Source organism: Mangifera indica, chromosome 12 (genome assembly GCF_011075055.1).
Source record: "Mangifera indica cultivar Alphonso chromosome 12, CATAS_Mindica_2.1, whole genome shotgun sequence".
Lineage (NCBI taxonomy): Eukaryota > Viridiplantae > Streptophyta > Magnoliopsida > Sapindales > Anacardiaceae > Mangifera > Mangifera indica.
In genome coordinates, this window is record NC_058148.1 from 5,558,376 (window position 1) to 5,570,683 (window position 12,308).

At 31.8% G+C, this 12,308-nt stretch overlaps 1 protein-coding gene across 1 annotated transcript; it reads right to left on the reverse strand.

Annotated features, from left to right (window-relative positions):
• Positions 1 to 8,741: 8,741 nt before the first annotated feature.
• Positions 8,742 to 10,354, reverse strand: LOC123193155 (NAC domain-containing protein 35-like). The gene is given in 5 exon segments (XM_044605949.1): positions 8,742 to 9,209; positions 9,212 to 9,352; positions 9,524 to 9,616; positions 9,618 to 9,793; positions 10,141 to 10,354. Coding segments are annotated over 5 exon segments (1,092 nt in total).
• Positions 10,355 to 12,308: the final 1,954 nt, after the last annotated feature.

Here is a 12,308-nt window from a genome sequence, read left to right on the forward strand (position 1 = left end):
CAAATCATGAGATGGTCAACACATTTCTTAGGGCTAACTTTGACAATTATGATCAATTCTCATTTTTTTTTCTCAATTTTGCTATAAATGAGAAGGCTAACTCCTAGTTTTAGCACACCCTAAAAGTTCTTGATTACATCTTTGACAATCTTGTTAGAGTTGATGCTCCAGATTCAATTATTTTGGCTATAAACATTCTTATCATGTCATGCTTATGTATCAACAAAATGACACTCTTTATTTGTTTGCATATATTTGAAGATAATAAAAGGATCAAATATGTCTTGATTGTGAGGACCTTATAAACACGTTAGGTGACCATTCTATAAACATTTGTACCCTTAGTATTATATTAACCAAGTACACATGATTTGGTAAGTTTATCATAATGTTGAATGACCATAGTAATAAGCAATGACAAATCTCATAAGTCAAGATAGTTTATTGACTATAAGTTTATTGGACTGATCCATCAGAGGATTCTATATAGAAAGTAACCCATTGTCTATGGGACAAATTTTCTAATAAAAAATGATACATGTGATCTTTAGACTTGAGATTACTAGAGCGTCATGTGCACTGATTAACCTAGTTTGATATTAACCTAACGTAGTCTTTATGTTAAGGCTATTAGAACAATAGATATTGCTTATGATAGAAAATGTATTAGGGTTCAGTTATGACAACGCCTTAGAAATCTATAACCATAGTGAGAATGTGTTGATGTTTAATCCATTATTAGTTTAGTTATTGTTTGACTAACCAAACATCAATATCAAGGATTGTTATAAGGTAGACATTACTTTTATGTTTCAATCTTGATAAAATATTGAATAATGAAAGAATTTGATTACATGGTGACCATACTGTTAAAAAATTTGTCTTCCACTGAATCTTTATCGTTTGTGTGGTCATAATGTCTTGCTAAAAACTTATATTGGCCTTAAATAAAGGGTTGACTAATCAGAGTTTGATCACAATTTTGCTCACTTTCAACATGACAAAGAATCTACGAGTCACACACAATAGGTGTAATGCCAATAAGTGTGTAGCAAAGTTATTTCAATTTTTTTTATTGAATTATAAGTTGAATGGATATATGAGTTTTTCAGAAAATGGTTAAGTATGAGAAATCATAAGAAAAATACTTATGAATGGTCGTGCATGATGGATGAGCCTCTGTTCATGTGTGCTAGGTGGACGAACTAGATAACATGCCACATCGATTAGTTTTAAGTGGTGAATGATCATTCATTAAGGCAAATGCTTGTTTCAAAAAGTTATCTAATTCAAATTCTATAAAAGAAGACACATCTCTCACGTAGCCACATCTTCTATCATATACAACTTTTTCAAATAATGCATAAACTCATCAACAACTATTTGGTTTTTACTTTTGACAATAGAAAGGAAAATTTTCAACAAACCATGGTGAAAAAAAAAGAGATTATGTTGACATTATGTTGTGAATAAACACATGTTGAGAAATGGTGTGCAAAGAGAGAGAGAAAACATGTTGCTTGAGGTTGATGAAACTTTTCAATCCAAAAATCAAAGGTGCATCATAAGTGATACCACTATGGCATAAGTTATTAACTCCTGGTATGTTAAACACCACACCATAAGAATTGTATATACATTGAGTTTTGGCATTTTCACGATGTGAACTATTTTATATGTTGTAGTAACATATTTTTTAGGATATATCTGTTTAAGGTGTTTTTTGCCATATTTTTGTATAAAGATGTTTTGTGTAAGACTAGTAGGCTTTAGATTTTGCTTGTTTTCAGAGGTTGACGATATGTTAGGAATTCTTAATGGTGGTCCTTCCCTTAGTACGAAATTGTTGATGTGAATTTATTATCACTAATTGATGTATGCAATTATGAGTTTTATGCAAGATAAACAATGAGAATGTGTGTGAAAATTGGTTACAAAACACATTTTTAATAGGGTAAAGGACTATTTCCCACCTAGGTTTTAGTCGAAATTTAAAATCACACACCGCAGTAGTTGAAAAACTCAAATTCCTGCTCATAGCCTAATTTCTGTTAACTTTTTCTATTAGAAGTAAGGGGTAAAATGTTATTTTACTATTTATATTAAAAAAATATAAAATTTATTAGTTTTTCTCCCAAAGTTTTAGAAACTAACATTTCACATTTGCCTAAAGTTTTTAAACTTTGAAAAGTAACATTTTCACCCCCAAACCTAGGGTTTTCATATTTTTCAAACTGTAAGCACCCCCAAAACTTTCAAAAATAGAAATTTCACCCCTATTCTTCAACTTTAGCTTTTGGATTCCTTTCGACGTCGTCTTTGGCCTTGTCTTTCTCTTGGTGCATCAAAAAGTGATGTGACGAAGTGACAAAGATCTCTTCATCACACGGTGCAACGAGGTGACGAATATCTTTTCGTCGCACGTAGAAGTTATTGACTCTTGGTATGTTAAACTGCACACCTTAAGAATTGTATATACATTAAGTTTTGGCGATTTCATGATGCAGACCGTTTTATATGTTGTAGCAACATGTTTTTTGGAATATATTTGCTTGAGGTCTTCCTTGCCATATTTTTGCATAAAGACGCTTTGTGTAGGACTAGCAGGCTTTAGATTCTACTTGTTTTTAGAGAATGATGATACGTTAGAAATTCTCAATGGTGGTCCTTCCTCTAGTGTGAAATTGTTGATGTGAATTTATCATCACTAATTGATGGATGCAATTATGAGTTTTATCCAAGATAAACTACGAGAATGTGTATGGAAATTGGTTACAAAGCACATTTTTAATGTGGTTTGACATTGATAAAAAAAACCTACATTCATGATTATGTTATTGATGACTTTGAAAAAGTGTTTCAATAGAGTGTGAATGGTGTTTATAAAATAGATTGTCCTAAGAAGAACTTGATTTTGGAGAGATGTTTGAGGATAAATGATTTTTTTTTAGTCTCCTCATCTATTTTTATATAATCTAGTATACTTGAGCATGATATTTATACTATTTTTTAGAGTCTCCCTATAAGGGAGTTGGCCAAGGATCAAACACTATTTTTCTTTCTAAATTCATATTTTTTGATATAATATTATTTCATTTACAATAAAAGTATCTGTACCTAGTTTTAAATACCTAATTAAGTACTTAAATAATACAATAAAACTATGTGTACTCATTTTTGATACATAATTTATATATATAGATAAGATGTTATCATGTGATTAGATGTTTCTTTATCATATAATGACACATATTTTAAAATCACCTAATTATATGATGACATATCACTGTGTACATAAATTGTGTACCAAAAATAGATATACATAGTATTACTCTAAATAATATATCATCATGTGATTAAGTGATTTTAAGTTAAAGATAAAATAATATCTTATTATATGATGACATATCAATTAAATATCTAATTAGATACTTAAAACTAAACACACATAATATTACTTTTTCATTCAAACATGGGTAAGGCGAGGAGACAATCTATCAAACACTCCTTAGCAACAACAATTATTATTATTATTATTATTATTATTAACATATTTCTTATGGTAATATTAAAATGTATTACCGCAATTAAGGCGTATATAGTTTAGTCCTAATTAAGAGTAATTATAACGTGTCACATTATTTATTGTGCTACTATAATTCTAAGGTTTCCAATCATTTTGCTTCTCTCCCAAGGGAGGGCCGGAATGGTTAATTTCATATTAATTATAGCATAATATTTTATGCTTCTCTTTTTATAAGTTATGAAAGTCATACTAGTAAAATTATATATCAAAAATTTAATTTTTTGTATTATATAATGAATATAGTATTATATAATATAGTTTTTAAAAAATAAAATATAATTGATACATTATCATTTAAAAAAAATCATAAATACTTTTAAAATTTTAAGATTTTTTTATATACATCTTTATTATATTATTATTATTTTAAAAAAAGTATCAGTGATATATATCATATCATAAAATATGTTTGTTATGTTATATTCATTTAATATATTTTATAATATATATCTTTTTTACTTATATTATATTATATTATAAAATACATATAGTGTATTATATAATACTAATAATTATAATGAAATTGGTTGGCCAAAGTTCTTTTGATGTATGGTGAGTGTACTCAGAGGACTAGATTTTAAGGGAATGAAAATGCTAAATGCACTTATTCTGTTTCATCCATTTGCTCATAACAAATTTACACGTGTGGGTGCGGGGAAATGTGGGGTTTGTTTAGAGTCATTCAGAAAAACATTTCATGGGCTTTCTCAGAAATGGGCTTTTCCGATCTTTGCTTGTGAATGTTAAATTATTTTTTATACAACAAACATCTCAAAATTATTATTTGAATGCATGATTAATCTGATTTTATATAAAAAAATTTTGAAAATAAAATCAAAATATATACGTGAATAATAATTAATTCATCATACTTTTTTTAAAATTCAAAAATTTATTATAATGCAAAAAAAAAGTTATTAAAATAATTGAGTTAATATTTATATAAAATAATATAGTGGAAGCAGATGAGCAAAAAATATGTTTGATAAATATCCTTTTGTCCCAAAAAGTTTCTCAACATATTCAAGCCCAATAACCTCTCCATGTATCAGTCTAATAATACTAAGGATAGGGTTGATTATTCACTAATAAGTTCCATTTGCAGTTTTCCAAAGACGAAGAATGTTGAAGATCGGCATTTCGCACCAATTTTTGTCTAGAAGAGCCGATAGAGATTCCAAAAAGTACTGGTTTTCAGGCCACCATTCCAACCAGTATTGGTGGTCTTCTATGGCAAAGATGTTGGGAGGGAGAGAGGAGAAGGTTGTCGCAATTTCCAGCCATTGGTAGCATGGTTGAGAAAACTTTAGGGGGAAATGTTGATTTTTAAATTTATGGTGGGAGAAAATTTGTTAGATTTTTAAACTTAGGAGGAAAATGTAATAAATTTTTTAATTTTTTAAATATTTTGATAAATAACAATTTTATTTAAATAACGGGTCAAACTGAATTCTCTCTAACTTAAATTCAGCTCAGTTTAAAAAATGAGTTGAGTCTTTTAATTTGAACTCAATTCGAGTTCAACAATCAACCTTAACAAATACGAATCGCTTTCAGACAACTTTTTAAATCAAATTAGCTAAATTCAAGTTCAATCCTACATATGCATGTTTAGTCTATATAGTTACCAAAAGGTTAACGAAGAAGGTTTGAACTATTTTTCTTAAAAAGAAACTTATATTAAGGTGTGTTAAATACTTGAGTAAACTGCATGCATTAGGGAAATGAGTATTTATTGATACTGACGAGCTGATGTGTCAAAAATTTTTTTGAATTAAAACGCTTTGAGGAACTATTATTTTAGATAGTATTGATCTTAAAGCCATCCTTAAAATCAAATGAAAATTCTCCATATTGCGATCATAGCTCTCATATGTATTTTACATAGATAATTTCTAAATAATAACAATTACATATTTATTAAGAATAATGTTGTTGATTGGATGTCCGAATTTGCATTAGATTCGTCTAATAAATTGACATCTATGAAGATCCACTAATGGGTTGTGAGAGATTTTGTTTTTTGTAAAAAGCGTTGAAGTTTCAGGTTTAGATTAATGTCTTTATTTTTTTGGTTTATAGACTTGATCTTGTATAAAAAATTAATTAAACTCATAATAATTTTTGACTAATGCTATTTCATTAGCGCACATGTACACATACACACACACTCACACATATATATAGAGAGCCAAAAGACTTTTTTTGACCTAAGGTTTGATCAAATTTCAAAAACTCAAACACCTATTTTTCTATTAAAATTTATTGTTTAGGTTAAGGGTAACATGTTATATAACTAAAAATACTAAAAAATTAAAAATTTATCATATTTTTCTCTCTTTGTTTAAAAAGCTAATAAATTTTCTCCCACCCACAGTTTGAAAAGTAACCATTTTTCCCTAGAGTTTTTTTCTACTTCTTCGACAACCATATCTGATAATCAACCTTCTCAAAACTCCCTTTCTCCCGCTGAAGCATGCTGATCTTTCATGCAACAAAAAGACGAAGACGTTTCATCGTCTTCATTTCTTTGATCAGATGAAGAACATTTGTCTTTGTCTAACCAAAGATCAGCATCTCTATATCATGTCAATCTTTAGTCATATTTCTTTGGTGACGCTGATCGTCTGGAAATCTTCAATTGTCTAGAGATGCTTCGACATCTAGAGATGCTTTATTTGGACATGTTAAAGTTAAATGATTTTGGCTGAAGATCAGTGTACTTCAGTGAGAGAAGAGGAGTTCTGGGAAGGTTGACTATCAGAGATAGTTGTTGGAGAAGTAGAAAAAAACTCTAGAGGAAAATTGTCACTTTTCAAATTGTGAATAAGGAAAATTTGTTAGTTTTTTAAACTAAAGGGGGCAAATGTGACAAAATTTTAGGTTTTTGTATATTTTTAGTTAAATAATATTTTTATCTTTAACTGTAATAGTAAATTTGATAGAATAATGGATATTTGAGTTTTTAAAATTTCGTGTATAGGAGTTTGGAATTTGACCAAACCTTGGGTGGCCTATATAGAGAGAGAAAGAGAGATGCGGTCATTTCCCCTCTTATAGAAAATGCATAGGAGTTACACTAAAAAGTGTGTAACTACAACGTAAGCAAACAACTAGCCAAACAAGAAATAAAATAAGATCTAGACATTAGACGTGTCACGTACTCACGAATTGACATAAAATAAAAGTAGAAACATTTTTATCTAGAAGTAGCAAGAACGATGAATTTTAATAGTTTTCATCATCTCTTCAACCTTTCATTTCCATTTCTTAACTTTCATAAGATCACATTCTACTCTGTCATTATCTTTGACCACTGTAAGATATTGTTACATACGAAAGTTATTAAAAATCTAAATTCAATGTACTAGGATATAACTTGTCTCATAATGTAATTACTTAGTTACATTTGCCTCTTATGCTATAATACAAAATTGTATAGAGGCAACTGAGGATAATTCTTTTGTAAATAACATTGATATTTTGCCAAAATTTCTCTAAGATGTAAATAATATAACAGTAAATATAAGCTTTTGAGTAATAAGTTAAATCACTTTAAAAATATCGTTGTATTATCATATTTCATTGTTTTTAATCACTTACATTAAATTACACACAATATCAATATATTTCTCATTGGAATGATTTTTGACATCAACTACACATCCTATGAATGTTAGGTGACCATCAAATGAAAACAAGTATGTAAACAACAACTATATATAGGTACTCCCTCGATCTCAAACCCTAAATATTGCTCTTCTTCAAGTATGACTAAGAGATCACTTGTTCTAGATATCTAGCTTTAAAGCTTCTTTACATTATAAATGAGAATGTCAACAATTAGTTATACAAATGCACCAAGGAACAGAGAATAGAGGTTATAATTAATTAAGTATAATTATTAATTATAGGTAGATTTTAAAGAGATTGAAAGGAGCATGTATATAGTGCTGCTGCTGCAGAATGTCATGGTGTGGACCTCACTAGGTATAAAAATTTGAGAACGCCCGCCCACAATTTGTGTGCAGTAGAATCACTGACTTTGCTGCATAATAATTATCAGAATTGCTAATTGCTACTGGACACAGCTAGCTATCTGCCCCAGCTCTTGCCTAAAGAACCCACTGCGCACAACTACATCCCATTAGTCCTTTTTTATGCTTGTAATTGGGATCAATTTATGCGACTTTGCAGAAGGGACAATTTCCCAAATGTCAGTCTAAATCCACTGATATGGCCCATACGAATTTCAATTTTATCAATCAAGTTATTCTTATCTATTATGCGGTTTTTAGATCGTTTAACAAATTTCACATTGAAAAAATATAAAAAATTAATTATATATGAGTATTTTATATTGTTTGTGGATAATATAATAGTAAATTCCTAAATTATCAATTGAGTATATTTCGAATTATTGAATCAAGTGTTACAATAATACATTTGGATGTATTTTATGATGTGGGTTGAGAGTATCTTGTTATATACTTATTTTACTAGAGTAAACTGGATTTGAAGTTGAAAATATCATACCATATTGTGTGTTTAAGATTTAACCTTCTGCAGTCTAATTATCTTATTCTTTAACAAGATCTAAAGGGTCATAGCTAGGGCAATAAAATGAGGATGGACTATTCTTAATGGAGTGGTTCTAGATATCATAGATTAAGGATCATTTTACCCCCCAAGGTCTTACTATATTGATTAATTATTAATTAGATCTTTCTTGAACACAAAGGGGAAGGAAAGCCAAAATTTCTTCTTGAGTGGTTTAGTTAGTCAAGCTCACCTACGACAAGATTCAAATAAAACAAAACTTTGATGTCATCTCTCCTTTAATTGTGGATGTTTGCATGGTTCCATCCCTGCACTGCACCAGTACTCTCCATGGTGAACCTTAATTTGTCTCAGAAGTCATACTCCCTTCGGTTCCAAGTCCATGGTGTACACCATGAGTCTCCTAAATTAACATTAAGGAAAGAGAGAGATATCTATATACGATCATATTCATCAATCAATATTCAGTACTCATATCTATGAGAAAGCCAAAAGCACATTACCTGAAGTCCAAAAAATTAAGAGCTAGCTAGATAAATAATAATCAGCGGTGATGATCATAAAGTATACGTTGTCACGAATATATAGATATAAATTACTTGAAGGGATCATTGTAGTCTCTGTTTGCTTCCGCAATTGGGTTCCATTCCCACAATCTATCAGAGATTGGAAGTGAACTTGTTAGTGTGTTGAGTCCCAATGGCGCTGCCTGCACTTGATGATGTAGCAAGGTGGAGAATTGTGACGGTTGATTGAAATTATAGGGTGGTGGTTGTTCTTGGTAGGTTAATAGTCCGTGAAATTCATCGAGGGCGGTGGTGCAAGTGGGGACTAAAGAGTTGCATACTTGTTTAGACTGGTCAAGGAACAAGCCATCTGTGCTAATTGGAGGCGGTGCCATTGTTGGACGGTAAAGGTTTTGCTTTGAAAGGCCAAGAACTGTGGTGACATCTGAGCTTGTACTTCCATCTGTTTCACTCATCTTTTCCATATCAAGTTGCGGTGAATTTCGTGATTGGTTTCCGAAAGTCTGGAACGTCCTCTCCATTGCTAAATGTTGAGCTGCTCTTGAGGATATGCATTCGATGATGGCGTAAAGCTTCTTGATGTTGATGAAGATGAGGCTCTCGTTGGAAGCGAACGAGGAAGAGAGGGATGGTCTTCAACTCCAGCTCTCTTGTACACGCGAGACAATGATATTTCTGCCTGCATTAAAACCAAACCCATTAATTTACACAAGATTGGACACATGAAATGGTAACTAAATAAATTAGGGTTAGAGATATTAAGAACATACATAAATCTATATATGTATGTATGTTTGTATGTATACATATCTTCATATTGAAGAAGTTAGGTCAGAATTATGGCGATTACCTTTTGGTATCGTTCAGTTTCATGATGAGGAAGACGATACTCGTTCATAATCCAACTGGTTCTGATGCCTTTAGGAGCTTTCCCAGAATAGAAAAACTAGGGTTTTCTTCAACCCAATTGATCGAGAGCTCTCACTTTTGATCATTCGATCAGCTCCGGTCGCCTTCCAGTACCCAGAAGTCGTCACTCTATTAGGCCTGTCCCCATTCCTGTACTTTCGATCTCTCGGCACATAAAAGAACCACTCTTTCTCCCCTATCGCCGCCAAAGCTTCAACCCAGAAAAAAAGAAATTTCAGAACAACATAAGAAAGCTATAAAGGAAAGCAAAAGTAAAAGCAAGATAAGAAATAAGAAGCCATCATAAGTGTCTTGACTGGAGCAAAGAGAATCACAGGAGAGCTGGCCAGGCAGTAAGTGTCTCGGCCGAGAGTTCCCTCCATACATAAAAATGGGGAAACGCAGATAAAGAAGAGGTGCTGGTGGAATTCAGAAGAGGATCCCCATAGCACGCAGTCAGATGATGCAATAAGAAGAAGATTAAGATTATTTTTATATATGGATAAAGTTATGCCTTGTGGAAGAGGGAGAGTTTGTATTTTATTTTTTTATAATTACCAGGGAGTTCCCAAGGGTCATAGCGATAAAGATCAAGAAAAGTGATGAGTTCGACATTGAAACGCTTGCCCTCAACCTTACGGCGAAGGTAGAACTCAACCAGTTCTTCTTCGGTGGGATGGAAACGAAAGCCAGGTATCACCATGTCATGTTCACGGTGATCTTCATCCTCATCCTTGTTGTTGTTGTTCATGCTTGGAGTTGCAATCGCCATAAACTTATAAAACAAAAAGGAAAATTGTTGTAGCTCTTTATATACATGAAAGTGGAGGATGCAGAAGAAGAAATGGAGGGAGTAAATAGAAACATCTACATGGGTTTTTATGAGCCAAACGCAGATGTGGCCTTTTTATTTTCTCTCAAGGCAGGAGTATATGGGCATGTGTGCCATTGTGTAGTTAAAACCACGTTTCAAAATCCCTGAGAAATACATCCTTATCTAAAATTCAAGCGCACTAACAATACAGGTGCATGCATACCCTATGCATGGGTGTGTATCATGTCCAAACTTGGCTAAATAACTTGCATCACAAATAAAAGACCATTTTACCCTTTATTACATCACACATCGACGTGTAACCTTCATACACGACTGTGCATTTCAAATTGCATAAATAATATATTTTCACACATTGTTACTTAACTCAGACAAATAAACAAAAATAACCTTTGACATACCTACAGGTGTTAAAAGAATCAAACAGTTGAGAAATAAATAGATTCCCTTAGTCAAAGTAGTTTGGGGAAATCATAAGATTGAGGAGGCTACTTGGGAGATAGAGCAGATCACAAGAGAGAAGCATCTTGAGTTACTTCCAATGAATTCTAGGGTCAAAATTCCATTAAGAAAGAAGGAATTGAAACACTTACAAGTGCATATCAAGGGGAAAATAATCTTTATGCATGAGTTGGATGTGACTTAAAAGTCCAAGTGTGAGTTTTCAATGACATATAGTTGTGCATAGTGAGGTCATACCCATGCGTCATTGTCATATCAGTCAAATAAGATGATTCCACATAAATTTCAAATTTAAGTGACATATGATCGTATGCCCTAGACACATGCCCATGCGTGTTAAACACAATTTCAAATTTTACATAAGACAAGTTCGTTATGTTTTAGGGATTTTTATCTCTAATCAAATGCATGCATTTCTTGGCATAAGAGAAAGACGTTTGAAACCTAATTTTCGAGCTTTCTCGTGGTAGTTTGGTAACCTAACTCTAGTGATATGGAGAGGAGAAAAGCTAGAGAGAAGGAGGCCTATTTGTGTACTGTGATATCTACGAATTTGAGGTAAGTAGGTTTTGCTAATGATTTCTATGAGTTATGTTAATGGAATATGACAATGATTGCTATGAGATTAAAGTGTTATATCATGTATTGATTGATGAATTTGATAAGATATATGGTTGGGTATGTTTTTGGTAAGATTGTGCAGTGATGGAATATGTCAATATATGAGTTGTGGAGGTTTGATGCCACAATCAATTTAGTGGGTGTATTAGAGTCTACAAATGATGATCAATATGCATTTTGTATGATATGATGTTTAGCGATCATGTTGTATACATATTCATCCATGTCGTGGTTTAATGAAATTGTAGTTGATGATATATTGCATATTGAATGTGGTCAAGTAGGCTTATTTTATCAATGATTTTTGGAGTACAATACCATAGTGGTAAAGTGTTTAATTGCTGAGAGGAAGAGAGTTTTGTTTAGAGACCGAACTAGGGTGCAATAGGCCTTTTTTTCATTCTAAACATGACATATAATTGTGTGATATAAGACACACAACTATGTGTAAATAGCTCAGAATCCAATTGACATTTTTTGGCATTCTGACAATAGCTGAACACTATTGATTAGTAAGCAATCAACTAGGATACATGGACTTCCCGTGTATAACATAAACATGACTGCGTATAAGGTGAATTGACTAAAATACCCCTGAGAAATAGTGCAATCAAGAAGAGAATAAAAAAAGGGTAGAATTGATACCTGAAAGGGCACATGCCCATGTTAGCAAGGACACATACCCATGTGTATAAGAAAATTAACACATGGGAAAGTGCCACAAGAAGGTATCCATGTGCGTGGAAATAACGAGACACACTCCGTGTGTGTAGAGCATATTAAAGAAAAAGAGAAAAGGAATTAGGTT